Source organism: Lithobates pipiens, unplaced genomic scaffold (assembly GCF_037356315.1).
Source record: "Lithobates pipiens isolate NorthernLeopardFrog02 unplaced genomic scaffold, aLitPip1_a1.2 Scaffold_28, whole genome shotgun sequence".
Taxonomy (NCBI): domain Eukaryota; kingdom Metazoa; phylum Chordata; class Amphibia; order Anura; family Ranidae; genus Lithobates; species Lithobates pipiens.
In genome coordinates, this window is record NW_027507789.1 from 19,060,862 (window position 1) to 19,082,631 (window position 21,770).

The 21,770-nt window shown below is 45.3% G+C and overlaps 1 protein-coding gene across 2 annotated transcripts; it reads right to left on the reverse strand.

Moving 5' to 3' along the window:
- Nucleotides 1–11,257: 11,257 nt before the first annotated feature.
- CCN5 (cellular communication network factor 5) lies at nucleotides 11,258–18,606 on the reverse strand. Of its 2 annotated transcripts, none has more exons than XM_077458816.1 (5): nucleotides 18,342–18,606; nucleotides 16,909–17,128; nucleotides 16,434–16,670; nucleotides 15,024–15,202; nucleotides 11,258–14,424 (listed from the first exon to the last, which is right to left on the reverse strand). In XM_077458816.1, the coding sequence occupies exons 1-5, from the start codon at nucleotides 18,384–18,386 to the stop codon at nucleotides 14,206–14,208; spliced, it is 900 nt and encodes a 299-aa protein (XP_077314942.1). In that variant the 5' UTR covers nucleotides 18,387–18,606; the 3' UTR covers nucleotides 11,258–14,205. The 2 variants fall into 2 exon arrangements, with proteins under 2 accessions (XP_077314942.1, XP_077314941.1); XM_077458815.1 differs by having other exon boundaries at nucleotides 15,024–15,205; nucleotides 18,342–18,602.
- Nucleotides 18,607–21,770: the final 3,164 nt, after the last annotated feature.

Sequence of the window (21,770 nt, forward strand, 5' to 3'; positions counted from 1 at the left end):
GGTAAGTCTGGAGGAGCTGCAGAGATCTACAGCTCAGGTTGGAGAATCTGTCCACAGGACAACTATTAGTCATCCACAAATCTGGCCTGTATGGAAGAATGTCAAGAAGACATCCATTGTTGAAAGAAAGCCATAAGAAGTCCTGTTTGTAGTTTGCGAGAAGCCATGTGGAGGACACAGCAAACATGTGGAAGAAGGTGATCTGGTCAGATGAGACAAAAATTTTACTTTTTGGCCTAAAAGCAAAACGCTATGTGTGGCGGAAAACTAACACTGCACATCACCCCAAACCCACCATCCCCATCGTGAAACATGGTGGTGGCAGCATCATGTTGTGGGGATGCTTTTCTTCAGCAGGGACAGGGAAGCTGGTCAGAGTTGATGGGAAGATGTATGGAGCCAAATACAGGACAATCCTAGAAGAAAACCTGTTTGTTGTCGGAAAATTTGAGATCCAGCTCTCAAAGTTTGTGTGTCGGAAATTCTGATGGAAAAAGTCTGATGGAGACCACACATGATCAGTTTTTGCCGACAATACCATCCGATCGCACATTTTCCGTCGGAAAGTCCGACCGTGTGTACAGGGCTTAAGAGTCTGCAAAAGACCTGAGACTGGGGCGGATGTTCATCTTCCAGCAGGACAACGGCCCTAAACATACAGCCAGAGCTACAATGGAATGGTTTAGAGCAAAGCATATTCATGTGTTAGAATGTCCCAGTCAAAGTCCAGACCTAAATCCAATTGAGAATCTGTGGCAAGACTTGACAATTGCTGTTCACAGACGCTCTCCATCCAATCCGACAGAATTTGAGCTATTTTGCGAAGAAGAATGGGCAAAAACGTCACTCTCTATACAAATGCACACCACACTTTTCACATATTTATTTGTGAAATAATTTGAAAACCATTTATAATTTTCCTTCCACTTCACAATTATGTGGCACTTTGTGTTGGTCTATCACAGTGATGGCGAACCTTGGCACCCCAGAACTACATTTCCCATGATGCTCAACTACACTGCAGAGCGCAAGAGCATTATGGGAAATGTAGTTCCAAAACATCTGGGGTGCCAAGGTTCGCCATCACTGGTCTATCACATAAAATCCCAATAAAATACATTTACGTTTTTGGTTGTAACATATAGTAGGTGAGGTTGAAATAAGACACAAGTCCATCAAGTCCAACCTATGTGTGTGATTATAGGTCAGTATTATGGTGACAGTGAAAATTTTAAAATCAGCGATGCACCTCCTCTTGTATGAGTGTGTATCCATAATCATCACACAGAAATATAAGTACAAATAAGGCCTCATGCACACGAGACGCAGATGAAACCTCTGTTAAAAAAAAGCTGAAACGCGCGTTTAGAAACGCGCGTTTTGCTGCGTTTGCATGCCGCGTTTAGACGCGTTTGCGTTTAAACGCGTTTATAAAGATAACATCATGTAGACCCTCCCCAAGCTCTCAAAGCATTTTTTTTAACTATTTCTGCTATTTTGATCAGAGTGAGCAGCAGCAGCATAGAGAGCAGTTGTACACTTGCATTTGCCGTGTCACTTGCCACGGCACCTGCCACAAGTTGTGGATTGTCCACTTGCCACGTCACTTGCCACAAGTTGGGGATTGTCCACTTGCCACATCACCTGCCACGTCACCTGCCACAAATTGTGGATTGTCCACTTGCCACGTCACTTGCCACATCACCTGCCACGTCACTTGCCACAAGATGTGGATTGTCCACTTTCCACGTCATCTGCCATGCCACCTGCCACCAGCTGTGGATTGTCCACTTGCCACGTCACCAGCCACATCACCTGCCACAAGTTGTGGATTGTCCACTTGCCACGTGACTTGCCACATCACCTGCCACGTCACTTGCCACGAGATGTGGATTGTCCACTTGCCATGTCACTTGCCACGTCACCTGCCATGTCACTTGCCACGTCAGCTGCCACGTCACTTGCCACAAGATGTGGATTGTCCACTTGTCACATCACCTGCCACATCACTTGCCACATCACCTGCCACGTCACCTGCCACAAGTTGTGGATTGTCCACTTGCCACGTCACTTGCCACATCACCTGCCACGTCACTTGCCACAAGATGTGGATTGTCCACTTTCCACGTCACCTGCCATGCCATCTGCCACAAGTTGTGGATTGTCCACTTACCACGTCACCAGCCACATCACCTGCCACAAGTTGTGGATTGTCCACTTGCCACACCACTTTCCACGTCACCTGCCACGTCACCTGCCACAAGATGTGGATTGTCCACTTGCCACGTCACCAGCCACATCACCTGCCACAAGTTGTGGATTGTTCACTTGCCACGCCCCTTGCCACGTCCCCTGCCACGTCACCTGCCACAAGTGGATTGTCCACTTGCCACATCACTTGCCACATCACCTGCCACAAGTTGTGGATTGTCCACTTGCCACGTCACCTGACACAAGTTGTGGATTGTCCACTTGCCACGTCACTTGCCACATCCCCTGCCACAAGTGAATTGTCCACTTGCCACATCACTTGCCCCATCACCTGCCACAAGTTGTGGATTGTCCACTTGCCACGTCACCTGACACAAGTTGTGGATTGTCCACTCGCCACGTCACTTGCCACATCACCTGCCACAAGTGGATTGTCCACTTGCCACGTCACTTGCCACGTCCCCTGCCACAAGTGGATTGTCCACTTGCCACGTCACTTGCCACGTCACCTGCCACAAGTTATGGATTGTCCACTTGCCCCGTCACATGCCAGTCACCTGCCACAAGTTGTTGATTTTCCACTTGCCACGTCACCTGCCAAGTCACTTGCCGCGTCACCTGCCAGGTCACTTGCCACAAGTTGTGGATTGTCCACTTTCCACGTCACTTGCCACTTCACCTGCCATGTCACTTGCCACAAGTTGTGGATTGTCCACTTGCCACATCACTTGCCACCTGCCATGTCACTTGCCACAAGTTGTGGATTGTCCACTTGCCACGTCACTTGCCACAAGTTGTGGATTGTCCACTTGCAATTGCAATTGTTTAAAATATTTTTCTAATGGTTTTTCATCATTTGCAATCATTTTTGAGATTTTTAATGTAAAAAAAAAGGTCACCTTTAAAAACGCATATAAACGCAAACGCGGCTAAACGCGGGTGCCGCGTTTAGCCGCGTTTTTTGCATCTGAAACGCAGAAATTTTTGTTTCTGAACGCATTTTTTTGCTTCTGGAAAAACGAGATTAAACGCAACTGCATATAAACGGAAAAAAACGAGACTGTGTGCATGGACACATAGGATAACATTGAATGAGTCCAGGTGCAGTTGAAAAAACTGTCCAACTGCATCTGAACGTGCGTTTAACTGCGTCTCGTGTGCATGAGGCCTTAAAGTGCTATACAAAATAAAAATATGGCCAATTAAAGTGCTATGTGCCAGACTACAATATGCATTCAATAAATCAATCATAAAAAAATAAAAAAATACATGTGAAGTCTATGTATAAATATCCTGTGTTGTCTGAGGAAGTTCATCCAAATGTATCCTCTATGCATAAAATGTTAATGATAGTGAAAACATATCACTAATGTGCTTGGAATAGTTCATCAAACATGCGATTCATGGTAAACACAGATATCAGGTGCGATTCAGGTGGTTTCTTGTGCTCCCCTCCTGGCTCCCCACTCACCAGATGAAGCAGACAAAAAATCCTGTATATCACAGATGGCCTCCATCCACCAGATAGGTCGGTGTGCTCCGTCCACCGGGTAGGTGGGTGTATTGGTATATCCTTCTCCGGAAAACTATCCCTCCTCCTTCTCCACTATATCATAGGTCCTACACACACTTTACACGGTCATAGACAGTAAAGGTAAAGTTTAGACAAAGATGGAGGAAAGGGATATATAGTGTAATACTGAGTTTATTTAAAAAAAAAAGGTTTAAAATCATTACACTTACATCAATTCATAAAAAAAAAAAACTTTAAAAATTGCCACCTTGGCATCCAAACAGTCCTCACAGATGCTTTCTCTCTTGACTAGTTTCGCCCCTCCCTCTGGGCGTCATCAGAAGACACAAAAAAGACACAAGTCCATCAAGTCCAACCTATGTGTGTGATTATATGTCAGTATTACATTGTATATCCCTTTATATTGTGGTCGTTCAGGTGCTTATCTAATAGTTTTTCAAAATGCCCTGAGACCACAGCCTGTGGAGGGGAATTCCACATCCTTGTCGCTCTTACAGTAAAGAACTCTCTACATCGTTTAAGGGTAAACCTCTTTTCTTATCATTTTAATGAGTGGCCACGTGTCTTGTTAAAAAACTCCCTTCCGCAAAAAAGTTTTATCCCTATTGTGGGGTCACCAGTACGGTATTTGTACATTGAAATCATTCCCTCTCAAGCGTCTCTTCTCCAAAGAGAATAAGCTCACTGCTCGCAACCTTACTTTATAACCAATATCCTCCAGACACTTTATTAGCTTTGTTGCCCTTCTTTGCACTCGCTCCATTTCCAGCACATCCTTCCTGAGGACTGGTGGCCAGAACTGGACGGCATACTCCAGGTGCGGCCGGACCAGAGTCTTGTAGAGCGGGAGAATTATCGTTTTATCTCTGGAATGAATCTCTTTTTTAATGCCAATATTCTGTTAGCTTTGTTAGCAGCAGCTTGGCATTGCTGAGCCTATCATCTACTAGGACCCCCAGATCCTTTTCCATCCGAGATTCGCCCAGAGGTACTCCCCTCAGTGAGTAGATTGCATGTATATTTTTGCCACCTAAATGCATTATTTTTAATTTTTCTACATTAAACGTCATTTGCCATGTAGTTACCCACCCCATTAATTTGTTCAGACAAATTGTGGAAAATTTCAAGGGGTATGAATACGTTTTCAAGGAACTGTATAAGTTACTATACAGGGCTACGTCTACATTTGAGAAGTGAAATTCTACCGGAAAAAGTGAACTTGGCTTTTAAAGATGTGGTTTTTCCGCTTTGTGCCCCTGCCGCGTACATTTGCATTTCAGGTCAGATCTTCCAACACCCAATACTATGCAGCTTGTGGCACAAAACCACTTCTGCAAAACAATGTACCCCACAGTAATAATGAAAGGAATAAGAATGAATAGATGTAATGTTGTTTTCTCTTTCTGCACTCACCTTTTGCAGGCCCCATCCTGGGTCTCCGTACATTTGCATTACAAGTCAAATAGTCTCAACACCCGATACCATGCAGCTCTTGGTACATTACTTCTGCTGAAATATGTATTCCACCTTTAATATGGCTCCAATCTAGGAGGTAGGTGTGAATGGACAGTGGAAACAATCTAGAACCTATTACAAAAAGTATTGGGACGCCTGACTTTACACGCACATGAACTTTAATGGCACCCCAGTCTTAGTCCGTTGGGTTCAATATTGAGTCAGCCCGCCCTTTGCAGTTTCAACTCTTCTGGGAAGGCCGTCCACAAGGTTTAGGAGGGTGTCTATGGGAATGTTTGGCCATTCTTCCAGAAGCCCATTTGTGAGGTCAGACACTGATGTTGGATGAGAAGGCCTGGCTTGCAGTCTCCACTCCAATTCATCCCGAAGGTGTTCTATCTGCAGGCCAGTCAAGTTCCTCCACCCCAAATTCGCTCATCCATGTCTTTATGGACCTTCCTCAGTCTACACTCTAATTCTTCCCAAAGGTATTCTATCGGGTTGAGGTCAAGACTCTGTGCAGGACAGTCAAGTTCCTCCACCCCAAATTTGCTCATCCGTGTCTTTATAGACCTTGCTTTGGGTACTGGTCCAAATCATTGGTGGAGGGGGGATTATGGTGTGGGATTGTTTTTCAGGGAAGGGAGCTCTTAAGGCGTCAGCATACCAAGAAATATTGGACAATTTCATGCTGCCAACTTTGTAGGAACAGTTTGGGGACTGCCCCTTCCTGTTCCAACATGACTGCGCACCAGTGCACAAAGCAAGGTCCATAAAGACATGGATGAGCGAATTTGGGGTGGAGGAACTTGACTGGCCTGCACAGAATCCTTACTTCAACCCGATAGAACATGTTTGGAATGAACCTGATCCCTGAAAACCCTTCTCTTCAAAGAAGCCTATCCTGCTTCTAACACTGTTTTACTTCCTCCATCAGCTCATCCCCCCACAGCCTGGGCTGGACTTACCATTGGGCTTGACTGGGCTCAAGCCCATGGGCCCTGCCGAGTTACATAGCCAAGTGTACTCGGTTCAGCTACGCTCACAGTCACGCCCAGTCCCGCCCTATAATGGACATAACACAGGGACTGGGCGTGACTGCGAGCCGAGCCAAATAAACTCGGCTACTCTCGGCTCCGTTTGGGACTGCGAGAGGACCCGAGGAGATACACAGGACTCTGTATCTCGGCGGCGCCATTTTTAAACTTCAAGGCTGCAAATGACACTGGGGCAAGGTTGCAAATGACAAGGCTACATTGACAAGGCTGCAAATGACACTGAACAAGGCTTCAGATGGATGGACAAGGCTGCAGATGGACATTAATAAGAGGCTGCATTGATGGGCATTTAAATGGAAGTTTTTGCCTTAACCACTTTCAGACCGGACCAATTTGCTGGTCAAAGACCAGACCACTTTTTGCAATTCGGCACTGCGTCGCTTTAACTGACAATTGCGCGGTCGTGCGACGTGGCTCCCAAACAAAATTGACGTCCTTTTTTTCCCACAAATAGAGCTTTCTTTTGGTGGTATTTGATCACCCCTGCGGTTTTTATTTTTTGCGCTATAAACAAAAATAGAGCGACAATTTTGAAAAAAACGCATTATTTTTTACTTTTTGTTATAATAAATATCCCCCAAAAATATATAAAAAAACATTTTTTTCCCTCAATTTAGGCCGATACGTATTCTTCTACATATTTTTGGTAAAAAAAAATCGCAATAAGCGATTATTGATTGGTTTGCGCAAAAGTTATAGCGTTTACAAAATAGGGATAGTTTTATAGCATTTTTATTAATAATTTTTTATTATTTTTTTTTTTACTAGTAATGGTGGCGATCTGCGATTTTTATTGTGACTGCGACATTGTCGGGGACCCATCGGACATTTTTGACACATTTTTGGGACCATTGTCATTTATACAGTAATCACTGCTATATAAATGCAGTGATTCCTGTGTAAATGACACTGGCAGTGAAGGGGTTAACCAGTGGGTGGCAGTGTAGGGGTTAAGTGTTCCTAGGGGTGTGTTACTAACTGTGGGGGGGTTGGGCTTTCATTTAGTGAACACTGATCTCTGCTCCAATCACATGGAGCAGAGATCAGCGTCACTAGTTGCTAGGCAGAATGGGAAAATGTTGTTTATACAGCATTTCCTCCATTCGGCCGCTCCGTGAGACGATCGCGGGGATGCCCGCGGCGATCGAGTCCACGGGTCCCGCGACTGGACTCACAGGGGTCCCGACCAGCGCGGGAGCGCGCCGCCGGCGGCAACGAATATTGGACGTACATGTACGCCAATATGCCTGCCCGTGCCATTCTGTCGACGTACATCGTCGTGCGCTGGTCGGGAAGTGGTTAAACTTCCCTCCTAAATTTAGGGTGGGTGTTATATGCCGATAAATATGGTAATGTATAGAAGGTAGGGACGGAAAGTGACTCAAGCCCAGGGGCCCCCACCACCTTAAGTCCTGCCCTGCCGACAGCTATTACCTTTTGTATCAATTGACCCTTCCTTTTTAGATTGTAAGCTCTAACGAGCAGGGCCCCCTGATTCCTCTTGTACCAAATTGTAATGTAACTGTAATGTCTGCCCTCATGTTGTAAAGCGCTGAGCAAACTGTTGGCTCTATATAAAACCTGTATAATAATAATAATAATTAGACCAGAGACTGCACGCCAAGCCTCCTAGTCCACAATACCTGACCTCACAAATGCTCTTCTGGAAGAATAGTCAAACATTCCCATAGACACACTCCTAAACCTTGTGGACGGCCTTCCCATAAGAATTGAAGCTGTTATAGCTGCAAAGGGTGGGCCAACTCAATATTGAACCCTACGGACTAAGACTGGGGTGTCATTAAAGTTCATGTAAAGGCAGGTGTCCCAATACTTTTGGTAACAGTGTATATACCACAACGTGAGGCGTTTTTTGTTCTACTTTTGACACATATATGGCGATTTGAACTTTGGAGAGATGATTCTAGTAGAGATATCAAGACTGAACTACAAAACTTTGTGCAGGCCATTGGGAACCAGATCATGCCAGATGGGAGGGTTGAGCGCTCTTTGGGTGCTCTCCTTGGATTTATAGGGATCACTTTGAAGGACTTTTGTATATTTAAAAGCTCTGAATTTTATTTCTATTTTTTTGCTAATTATCACCAACGGTTTATGCTAGCTGCTTTTTACATTCACAGTTATGTCTGTATGTTTATATTTGTATAGGTTGGATTTCGGAAAAAGGCGCCAGGGCTTGTAAATCATTTCAGCCTGATGACAATTTTCCCTTCCTCAGAGTTGGTTTTCTTCTCCGTGATGTATATACAGAAATTTCCTCCGAGGTGTATTTTAGGGTCCAATGAAATCCCAAGAGGGACAGTTAAGTATATATATATATATATATATATATATATATATATATATATATATATATAAACCTGTATTGGACAAGAGCCGGCTGTCCACAAAGTGAACATTGTAATTCATATATAGGACAGCCTCCCATATCAATGATCTTGGTTGGCATGGACACAAAAATTTATTTTCCTGTGTATTATCAAACTCTAACATCACCAGACGTTTCATGAAGCCTTCTGGAGCCTTTGGTGCTAAGTTGATGCATAATGTTTTGGTTGGTCCCTTACGCAAGGGAAAAAGAATATGTTCTCCTAGCGTAAAAGAGCATCTGTGCTTTTATAAAACAAGAAGTTCAATTAATTACTACCCGCCTTACCCCCACTGCTTACAGTCAGCCTGCCAGGGTCCGCGACCAAGAAGCAGATGCAAAATGAGAGAAAGGTGATGGCACATCCAGCATAAACTTTATTGTAGATCCATGAAAAGGGAGGATATGCACTCACAGCTCAAAAAAATTCAGCAGACGCGTTTCACACACCGGTGATTCATCATTGCAATGACCAAGCACAGGTGTGTGAAACGCGTCCGCTGAATTGTTTTTTGAGCTGTGAGTGCATGCATGTCTTCTCGTTTCGTAGATCTACAATAAAGTAAGAAGATTTTCTGCTGGATGTGCTTTCACCTTTCTCTCCTTTACATCTGTGGAATCAGCAACCTGTTCTAGTCTTGGCTGTTTCAACCCCCTCCTAGACTGAGAGACTCACAGCAGAAAATTATAATCAGTTCAAACAACCTGATGGTGGCGTCTCCTGCTGCTTTTTGTAAATCTGTTTATTAAAATGTCTCTCATTGTATAATTCCCCCATTGTGTTCTTCCTAGATGTGAATTCCCATTGTTAATTGAGTTAATTGAGTCACCTATTGTTTCTGTCTATCTGCTAATACTCTTGGAGATGTGATTAGTGTTGTGTCCACTTTACCTAGTTACCGAACCATTTTGGGATGGTTAGCTGTTCATTAGATTCACTGTTAAGCTCCGTACACATGGGCCGAATGTCGGGAGACATCAGCTGGTTAAAAAAAATGGCCAACATTCGACCCAAGTGTATGCTGGTCTGTCGAACGAGCAGGCAGGAAAACGAGTAACCGACTGACTCCCGATCAGCACTCTCAGCCAATGGCAGAGAGCGCTGATCGGAGTGTTCTGGTGGGGGAGGGGGGCTTTCCCCCTGTCAGAACACAACAGCTCAGAGGGGGAGATCGCTGTACTAACTTTGCATAGTGAGTACAGCGGCTCCAACCGGAGCGGACATTTTTTTTTTTAAACTTGTAGTGTGCACCAGGCTTTAGATGTACGGATGATAATACGGTTTAAAGTTTGCATTGTTTACGATAATATGATCAGGCTCTTATCTGATTTTGTGTGGTAAAAATTCTGGGTGAACCTACAAGAGTTCCAGTTTGCACCTAAGCTAGTGTCACCTAGTTCCTGGGTGCAATTCTCAGCTATAATACCTGGTTCCTAGTTCCAGAGTGAAGGAAGCTGTATCTTGGCGGAGGCGCCCAGCAGGGGTGCCAGGCAGTCTGTCACACCTGCATTAGAGCAACCTTTCTCAACCCTAAGACCCCTTTCACACCACACCGCCCATTGCGTCGGCGGTAAAACGCCGCTATTTTTAGCAGCGTTTTACCACCGGATTTGCGGCGGATTTGCGGCGCATCTCGGCCGCTAGCGGGGCGCTTTTACCCCCCGCTAGCGGCCGCGAAAGGGTTAAAAAGCAATAGCAATAGCAGCGTTTTGCCGGCGGTATTACAGCGCTGCCCCATTGATTTCAATGGGGAGCAGCGGTGGAGGAGCGGTAAACACACCGCTCCTTCACCGCCCCAAAGAAGCTGCTGGCAGGACTTTTTTCTGACGTCCTGCCAGAGCACCGCTGTAGTGTGAAAGCCCTCGGGGCTTTCACACTACACACAATGGTGCCGCTTCTTTAGGGCGGATTGCAGGCGCTATTTCTAACGCTATAGCGCCTGCAAAACGCCCCGGTGTGAAAGGGGTCTAAGGTTGCACCAGAGGTTGCTAGTTGTTCCTTGAGCAATGAGCAATTTCTACCTCTCAGATACTGTAAGTAGCCATTGACACCAATGGTCTTTTTAGTCATCAGTAAGAGGATGATTTTTACCAATGACAACAAATGTAAAAGAGCATTCTTCCCATTGACAATCCCACTAACGAACCATGAGCTGTAGGTACAGTAATTATTAGAAGGGGTTCCCTGAGACCGGAAAATTATTTTAAGGCTTCCTCTATGTTAAAAAAAAAAGTTGAGAAAGGCTGTGTTAGAAAGTAAAAAGGAAGACTTTTGAAGGGCACAGATCCTTGAAATGATAGATAACCAATCAGGTGAGAGCCCATTATTGGCTGTGACCCAATCTCCTTTGTTGGTTGCAGTATGGCAACGCTCTCCCCCTGACTTCCCATTGTTCTCCTGCTTTGTCATCTTCTCACTCAGCTTCTGACAGAGACTACAAGTGTCCGTTTCAATAAACATTACGTGGGCACGGTCCATGTTGCCACCATCAGGAGACCAACCCTGAGAAATGGCATGCAGCCATCGCTAAACTGCATGTAGACAAGGAGTGGCTTCAAAGAGGTCACAGGACAACAGCAGCACTGACATATAACAAAGGAGGAAAAAGATGAAAACAAAGAGTTTAATAAAAAAAATGGCAGTTCATTATAATACATAGTGCACATAGCAAATAAAGTATTCTCCAGTTATATAGTTCACATCTACTGAATTACTTGAAATTGGCTTTGGGCTGGCATTGAACTTCCTACCCACCAAGAACAACTTCCTTCTGTTTTCGATTTCTATCCCAGCCCATTGGCTAATCTAATCACTTGGCCTAGACAACTAGAAGAGTATGACACGCTGTCACCCCACTCTGTTTGCAGTTCCTACAAGCACAGAGAAGGTAAAATGTAAGTATATGGTACAGTCTTCTACATAAACTGTGCAGGCTCAGCAAAAATGAGGACCTGGCTGTATTGCATTGATAGGCATGGCAACAGTCTGGAACCTTCCATAATACAGAGCAATGCTTTCCTTACAATCTGCAGCTTGACCTGTTCCTAGGAGTCTTACCACACTGGGCCATGGCGGATGATGGTTAGTTATCCTTCATCAGATTATTTTTTAGAACCGATAACAAGTAAATGAATCCAGGATGTAATGTCTGCCCTCTCTTCTGGGTAGAGAAGAGAGTTTCTGTTCCTACACCCCGATACACCCAGCATACACCCCAATACACACAACACACCCCAATGCACTCAGTGCTTCCTCCATATACCCAACACTGTTTACACCATACACCTTGATACACTTAGCACTCCCTCTATATACCCCAATACACAAATCACACCATCATACACCCCAATACAAGCACTTCATACACCCTGATGAACTCAAATCACACCACGCATACACCCCAATACACTCAGCACTCCCTCCATACACTCCAGTACTCTCAGCACTGCTGCATACACCTCAATAATAGCACTGGCTCCATACACTCAGCTCACACCACCCATACACCCCAAAAACACCCAGCACACCCCCATACATGAAGCTCACTCACAACCTATATACATACTACCATACTCACAGCACATCTACCTTTAGACACTGCCACAGAAAATTCCTAATAGACCTAGCTCCCTTCCCATGTCCACCAATATGCTCAACATACAGTACACCTCAATACGCTTAACATACATCTCAGTACATTCAATACTCCACACCATACACCCCAGTATTTAAGTACATGAGCAGATGGTCCTGGCGAGGCCTTGCAGAGCTCCATGTCTGTATACATGAGCAAGTGAACCAAGTGGAGCCTTTCCAGAGCGCTCCACATCTGTATACACGAGCAGGTGATCCTGCTGGGGACTTTCCAGAGATCCATGTCTGTGTACAGGAGCAGGTGATCCTGCTGGGGACTTTTCAGAGGGCAATGTCTGTATACACAAGCAGGTGTTGATCCTGGTGGGGACTTTCCAGAGATCCATGTCCGTGTACATGAGCAGGTGGTGATCCCGGTGGGGACTTTTCAGAGTCTGTATACACCCAGTATAAAACCAATGGCCATTACTCCATACTCATACACTTAGACCACTCTGCTTCCTTCGAAACAGTTGACCACCCACTCCCCCTCAGGGAACTGCACTCCCTTGGCCTGTGTGATTCTACTTTATCCTGGTTCTCCTACCTATCTCAGCGCACTTTAGGTGTCACAACTCCATCTCTTCCGCTCCTCTTCCCCTCTCTGTTGGGGTACCCCAAGGCTCCATCCTTGGGCCCCTCCTATTCTCGCTCTTTACCTCTTCCCTGGGCCAGTTGATAATCTCCCATGGCCTCCAATACCACCTCCTCTACGCCGATGACACCCAGATCTATCTCTCCACCTCTCAGTTCACCCCCTCGATCTCCTCACTGATCTCATACTTACTGAATGACATCTTGGTATGGATGTCACACCGCTTTCTCAAACTCAAGCTTTCTAAAACTGAGCTTTTTATAATTTTATAATATATATTTTTTTAATATGTTATATTTCCGCCTTCCAGGTGCCTCCCCCATGACTTTACTATTAAGATCAACAGCAAACCATTGGTCCCTCCACACATGCCAGGGTCCTGGGTGTAATCCTTGACTCTGACCTCTCCTTCAGCCCCCACATCCAATCGCTGGCTAAATCCTGCCGCCTTCACCTCCGCAACATCTCCAGAATTCGACCCTTCCTGACTAACGAGACCACAAAACAACGTATTCACGCCTTGATTATTTCCTGCCTTGACTACTGCAGCTCTCTCCTTAATGACCTACCCTTACGCAGGCTATTCCCCCTTCAGTCTATTATGAATGCTGCTGCTAGACTAATACACCTCACTAACCGATTCGTGGCTGCTGCCCCTCTCTGCCAATCCCTTGACTGGTTTGCCCTACCCCACCGTATAAAATTCAAAATGCGAACCACAACATACAAGGCCACCCACAGCATCGCCCCCAGCTACATCACCAACCTCATCTGCAGATATCACCCAAATCCTCCCCTCCGCTCCTCCCAGGACCTCCTGCTCTCTAGCTCCCTTGTTACCTCCTCTCATGCTTGCCTTCAGGACTTCTCCAGAGCCTTTCCCATCCTCTGGGACTCCCTGCCCCGGTATATCCGATCAGCCCCTAACCTGTCCACCTTTAGGAGATCCCTGAAAACTCGCTTATTAAGGGAAGCCTATCCCACACCCACCTAACAACTGTCCCCGAGCCACCCCCATCAAATCATTCCCCTTATCTATTACATTGTACCACCACCCCCTCCCTTTAGAATGTAAGCTCTATGAGCAGGACCCTCCTGTCCCTTCTGTATTGAACTGTACTGTAATTGTGCTGTCCCCCCTCTACATTGTAAAGCGCTGCGTAAACTGTTGGCGCTATATGAATCGTGTATAATAATAATAATAATAATATACACAAGCAGGTGATCCTAGTGGGGACATTCCAAAGCTCCATGTCTGTATACATGACCAGGTAAACCAGGTAATGGACTGGTGCGTCCATAGTACACTTCATTTTTCTAATTTTGTTATTAGCAAACACAGGACACTATAAACATCATCAACTTCATCCTCAACCCTGCAGTGCACTGGAATGCAACCAATTCATTTACAGTCTGATAGGGGACACAGTGCCTCCTGCCGCAGGAACCACAAAATGTAGGCCAAAAAGTTCTGATGCTGATGCAGTCCTGAGTCTCCCACCTAATTGGATGGGAAGACACTAGGGTTGGCTTGCAGGCTGTGATCCCCTAAAAAAAAAAAAAAAAATCTTTGTCAGTAATTTTTCTCCTCTGTATGTACAACTTTAATCTGTATATACAAATTTAAGTTCTCGACTTTTATACTGACATCACAGACTCTACTACTATCCTCCAGTCACCTTGCTACTAACCACCAGCCAATCTACTACTATCCTCCAGTCACCTTGCTACTAACCACCAGCCAATCTACTACTATCCTCCAGTCACCTTGCTACTAACCACCAGCCAATCTACTATTGTACTTTAGTTACCTTGCTACTAACCACCAGCCAATCTACTACTATCCTCCAGTCACCTTGCTACTAACCACCAGCCAATCTACTATTGTACTCTAGTTACCTTGCTACTAACCACCAGCCAATCTACTATTATCATCTAGTCACCTTGCTATTAACTTCCAGCCACTCTACCACTAACCTCCATATGTAGCTGATGTCCTCTAGTGTAGCCTCCTATAATCATACATATGACATGTGATATGACACACAAGTCATATGAAGCTGGGGTTGAGTTCCTATAATTATATAAATGTCATGGAGTTGGCACTGTAGGAAGTTAAGGTTCTGGGTTTTGTAGTGCAGACTTACAGTTGCAGCTGATGGGGTTCCACAGGGTCGCACCATGCACAGGCGATGCTGACTCTCCAGTCTACAGTATGGGTTCTGGTTGGTCACACGAGAGGAGATGCCCATGCCACAAAGAGCAGAACACGCTCCCCATTCTGTGCTCCATTCCGGGCAGTTTATTGGTGCCGTCTGTGTCAGTCCTTCTGCACCAAAACAAGACAAAAATGTAATATTCCATTAAAATGTAAAATTCCATAAAGATCCCCATTCTACGAAACACATCAATATATTCTTATAACATGAATGAAAGGTACTATGCTGACAATAGCCCCCCCTTTTATTGCAGGTTCTAAAATGCCAGTCTCTTCTGTAGCATCCTTCCAGGTAGGCTGCTAGTTTGGGTAGGTACATTTAGTGCTATGGCTCTGCTGTAATCAGCAGAGCAGCATATTAATGCTTTGGTCTACTCTGGGCTCTACAGGCTGCAAGTTTGATTGCTTCCCCCTATCTTCTGGAGGCTTCTAGAATATAGTGGGTGGGAAGATTCAAATGAGCAGCCTGAATATTTATGCAGCCCTAGCCAATCACTGGGGAGGTGGGCCCAGATGGTGGCTGGGGAGTGCAAAAATAGTTTGGAGCTTCAGATAGTGTTCTTCCCAAGGGGAGAGGTTTCCAGACAGACAAGCAACTGTTTTTTTTCAACAGAGCAGCTATATAGACAAAAGATTATTGTGAAAGAAGGCTTTCATGGTAAATAAAGTACTGTATATGAATATATTACATTAGTTTTATGAGGCAGATAATTCGCTTTATCAGTAACATGCATTGCCTATTTTGTTATGTTTTGCTGGTAATGCCAATTGTGATCACAGTAGACTATGCAAAGAACTCTCATAATGACTGTGCATGTGAATTTTTTTGGGGCAATTTTGGATTTATTTTTTTATTGGTTTAACATTTTCTGAATATTCTGCACCAGGGATATGCAATTAGTGGACCTCCAGCTGTTGCAAAACTACAAGTCCCATCATGCCTTTGCCTCTGGGTGTCATGCTTGTGGCTGTCAGAGTCTTGCTATGCCTCATGGGATTTGTAGTTCTGCAACAGCTGGAGGTCCGCTAATTGCATATCCCTGTTCTACACCAATCTGACAGTTACAACTTTAATAATCACCCAGCTGAGAGGAACAAAACAATTCAAGTTGCAGTGGGAATCAATGAACCACTGCAACTGCAGTTAAGTCAGCTGCGGTTGGAAGACTGACAACTGTTTCCTGACAGTTGGCTGTAAACCAAGCTGTTCTGTGAAATCAAAAAAACTGTTTGACAACTTACAAAATTGCCACACAAGTGACCTTGTGTGTGTGGTTAGTGACACCACAAGCCTGAATTTACATAGAGTGTCTTGGCCTATATCTAAAACCATGGTTACCTGTCTCCAGACTGCTTGGGTGTCCATCACATCTCCACTGCGGACAGCACTGTCCTGGAACCGTTACTCGGCGCGGGAAGGGACATGTTGGCGTTGGGAGCTGGACATCTTCACTGCAAAGTGGGACGCATGTCACCCCTCCATCCTCACATTTACACTGGAGTTTACAGCTTGGCTGAAATGTTTCTCCATCTTGATACACCTTCCCATCCAAGTCACAGCTGTCATCGTCATTATCTGGGGAAACACCATATTGTGACATCATCATTATCCTGCTACAAGTGACATCTAATGATCAATTCATGTTATCTGATTCTAATAATAAATAAAAGAGTAGGGTAGATATTAAACTGGGAGAAGATCTTGCTTGCTGGCTTGTATATTGAATGGACCTAGGGCAGATCATATGCTATATCAATGTAATGGTTATGAAATGAAGGGATGTTTCAAAATGGGGACCGCTAAGGTATCTTACAGTTGCAGGTTCCACTTCTTCCTCCATCCTTGCTTGTAGAATAATCACAAACAAGCTCCTGGGTCTGATCACATAGGTAGATCTGGTTACATGGTTCACCAAGTCGGCGTGCACAAATCTTACAGCATCCGCAGCCATCCAGAAGAAGTGGGACGCCTGGAGGACATCTTGTTGGAGCCCAGGAACATGTGCATTGGCTGGGGCAGAGCTGAGCCGAAATCTGATGGAAATATATCATGAGATATTGTATGGTTGGAGAGAAGAAAATTCTGCAGCTGTGACCTTATTTCCTACACATGCATATAGAGCCGTTGGAAAATATGCTCTGGAATGGTACAATTATAATGTATATAGGATTTGGAGGCATTTAAACAGACAACTCTAAATGCACACGGATGTGAAACATGCTCTTGATAATTGTACCAAAATTGTGTGATATATACGGTAGTATATTATTGTTTTGTTTCAATAAAAATCTTTATTGTTAAAAAAAAACAAAAAAAAAAACATTGCGAACAAAAACTTTCATATTCGCATTTATAAGTGTTTACATATAGGCTTGAAAATGCATACCGATGTGAAACATGCTCCTGATAACTGTACCAAAATTGTGTGATATAGTATTGTATTGTTTTGTTTCAGTAAAAATCTTTATTGTTAAAAATAAATAAACAGGCAACTCTATGTGATTTGAAGATTGTTTTGTGTGTGCCTTTCTACTCTCCTGGTTGTATTACCTTGGTTGTTACCCCCCCCCCCCCCCCCTGTAGTGTCTTGTACACATCTTAATGTACCATTCTGCAATGTTTTGTAATCTTCTGGTTGTACCCCCCTGCAGTGTCTTGTACTCTTCTGGGTGTACCCTCCTGCAACCCTCCGTTGTCGGAAATTCCGATCGTGTGTACACAATTCCGACGCACAAAATTCCACGCTTGCTCGGAACCAAGTAGAAGATCCGCACTGGCTATTGAACTTCCTTTTTCTAGTCCCGTCGTACGCATTGTACGTCACCGCGTTCTTGCCGATCGGAAATTCTGAAAACATTTGTGCGACCGTGGTATGCAAGACAAGTTTCAGCCAACATCCGTCGGAAATAAATCCACGGTTTGGTTGTCGGAAATTACAATCGTCTGTACGCAGCAAAAGTGTGACACTGCTGAAAGCTGAAAAGTGGCCTGGGGCAGGAAGGGGGTGAAAGTGCCTGGTAAGTGGTTATAAGGGGAACTGTTTATCAGAAAGGTTTGGAACTCTATGTGATGACAGTGATCATATAATAGGATTTCCAAATGTAAACTGTCCCGGGAAGATTACAGCACTATGACAGCTAAGAGCTGGACTGCTACAGGAGGCTACACACCTACGCATTAGGTTGTTCGATGGCCCCTTGCAATGGCAGTGCTGCCATAAGACATCTGTCCCAAAGTGCCACTTACCTGTGACAGGGCGACGAAGAGCAGAAAACATTCAGCTGTGAGCATAATCCGTCTGTGCAGAGCGTAGAGCCTGAAGAATGGCTTCTGTTCTCACGGGGCTGGGATATTACTCACAGGCTGCAGCACAAACATTGGACACTCGTCCAAATTTCCACATTCCACATGATGTTTTTCACTCACCTCTAAACTAAAAATATATTCTTATTATTATTTAAAGGAAATAGCTGACTTGTGAGCTGTCGGAGGAAGCTGGCCGTGCAGCGGTGGGGAGAATATGTCTACATATAGGTGGAACTGTGCAGCCCTCACCTGAATGTGGCTGCCTGAACCCTCCACACCAGACACACTGGTCATTCATGAATGCTGGAACCACGATTCTCGGACACAGTTCAAACTGGCACCACTTTGTGTCCCTGGGCCATGGAACTCATCAGTTCCGGAATTAACTCTGACCAGGAAAATTATACAGCAGCACCTTTCTTCTTTAACCCATAGATCCATTTCTCCTTCCAAGCTATAAACCCAGCTTTCCTGACAGACTCCATGGCAGTCTACGCCCCCTCTCCAATACCATATGACCCCATTCTAGGGTTGCCACCTGTCCGGGATTCACCTGGACAGTTTGTGTTTTGAATCAGGTGCCCGGGTTTCAGGACTAAAACCCAGACACGGTATTCAGACAGGGTTGTGGCTCCCCAAGTAACCAAGAAAGTCACACACAAATCTGTTGCCGTCCAGGAGCTGTAGGCGGCTGTCTGGGGGCAGGTTTGGCATCACTGGGGGGCAGAGCGATTATGTTAGCAAGAACAATTTGGCCACACCCACTGTCCGCTGTAGCACCCTATGCGCACTGCATTACTACTACTCTCCTTGGGGGCACCCAAATGTGTCCCAGGGCACTAAAGTGTTCGGGTTTGGCTTGAAGAAAAAGGGTGGCGTATAAACATAAACATTCCCATAAACATGAGCTCACAGCCAGAGACTGCGTTCATTTTTTGTCCTCCTCATTGGACCTACAAACAATGCACTCACGTTTATGGATGTCCAATTGATTGAGGTTGGTGCCAGGCATACGTTCCAGTTGTGGGGACGGCCTAAGTATGCCCGCGAGTGGAGGATTGGCTGGCAAGGTCTGAAGCTTTCCTCCATGGCAGCAGTTTGTGTATATATGTCTTTTCTTTTGTCTCTCCCTCATGGCTTCCCTTGCCCTGTTTTCTTCTTTTCTTTGTTCCATGGTCTTTCTACGGTGACTGGAACGCCTCCTGTGTTCCAGGACGTGGCTCCCCTTTCCGGGTCACGGCTCTGGCGAACTTCCAAGCATGCGTGATCCTCGGACTAAACCGAGGCTTGGTTTCACGCATGCGCAATGGGACCGGGGACGGGACACGGTGGTGACTTTAAGTCCCTGTGAGCCCCTGTTACATTGGGGATTCCTGTGGGCAGTTTGCGACAGCTCATCCAGGCACCAGGTTCTCAGGTTAAAGAGGGATTCCACCAAAAAAATAAATATTAAAAGCCAGCAGCTATAAATACTACAGCTGCTGACTTTAAATAAATGGATACTCACCTGTCCCGGGTTCCAGCGATGCCGGCAGCCGAGGCCGATCGATCGCTCGGCTCTTGGCTGCTGGAAATGGCGTAGACTCCCACGGGAGTCTATGCCCGGAAGTGGGTGAAAATACCTGTCTTTGACAGGTATCTCCACCCCCCTCCCCCCTGAAAGGTGTCAATTGTGACACCGGAGGGGGGGAGGGATCCGATCAGCGGAGGTTCCACTTTAGGGTGGAATCCCGCTTTAAGGTAAGCTCCAGCCCAGGGTCATGGTGCACGAGTGAGCGGGGTAGATTGTTCTTAAAGGTGAAGCTCTCTCTGCTGTCACTTGTACTCCTTTCTTCTAGGACATGTGGGTGTTCCTACAGGGCTGCAGGATCATCACTTATTTGTCCACCAGGGTGCCATAGACAGGTCACCACCTCCGTGTGGCCAGCCCTCATGCTCTAGGTATGTAGGGTCTGTGTGTGTGTGTGGGGGGAAGGGGGGCAGGTCCACAGTTGAATGGACATATCCCCAATGTCATGCTTTTTACCCTTCACCTTTTAGCCCGTCCAGGTCAGACCACCAGTTTACCATTCAAGATGACAAAGACCTTGCCAGGCCGCAACATCAACCTTCCTCATCTAGGTCCAGACGTGACTCTCCATCTAGGACCCATCGCAGAGCCTGCTGGGAATATGGGGCGCAAGTTCTTATGTGACCCATGTTATGCCCAGGCGGTCTGGGAAAATAAGAGTCTGAAAGCCAACAGATGGAGTCATTAGTTAAGCGTGTGGTGCAGCAATCCCTCAAGGAGTGGGGTACAACTGGCACACGGAGCCATTCCACCACTCTATCAGGCTTCCTGGCTGACGAGGTCCATAAGGATCCGGGCCCATCTCAGCCTTATGACGCATCTCCCGGGTCTTCAGACAGCAAGATAGAGGGAGATGAATTTGTAGGTGGCTTCAACTTCGCCCTGGTTTCACCACTGATTAAGACAGTCAAAGAGGCCCTTAAGTGGGAAGATTCTTCCATTCCCCTGGCTAAGCAGAAGAAATTCTTTAAGCACCTGGGGAAGGAACGCTACAATTTCCCTCTCCTTTCAGAGTTAAAGATTATCATTGACAAAGAATGGAGCAGAGTAGACAAGAAAACCTCTTTGTCAGGCAAGACCTCCAGATTATACTCCTTCAATGCAGAAGTGAAGTATCTTGAAAATGCTCACCTAGTAGATGCAGCATTAATGCGATTAGCCAAACATTTTACTCTCCCTTTAGAGGATGCTGTGTTCTTTAAGGACGGTCGTGAGAGGAGAATGGATCAAGACCTCAAGAGGATATACAGGTTAGCCGATATGGCTTGCAAACCCACTTTAGCCCTCGTGGCAATGTCTAAGGTGATGGAAGCCTGGATAGAAGATGTAGAGTCTGCGCTCAAGGGCATTTCAGAAGAACTGGCTTGGTGCGCTCAGCAGTCCAGGAATTGAAGTTGGCAGCAGCCTTCCTGAGAGAAGCGTATATCGACCTGATACGCCTGTTGGCCTGGGCTATGCTATACTCAGTCACGGCTAAGCAATTGACTATTCTCAATCGACTTAAAAGATGCCTATTTCCACGTGCCTGCAGCAGAAGAATTCCACAAATACCTATCTAATTGCGTAGAGATTTTCCACTATTCCAACATGCTGATTTGATCACCGTTATAGGGATCAATATTTTCTGGTAGGTATAACCTTGTGAGCTGCCACCCTACTAACCTCAATAAAAATAAATAGAAACTAAATAAATAAATATATAAAAATTAAATAAAAAAATGAAAATAAAACAAAAATAAAAAATAAAAATTAAATTCTAAATAAACAGCTGTCAACACTACACACACTTACCAAATGTG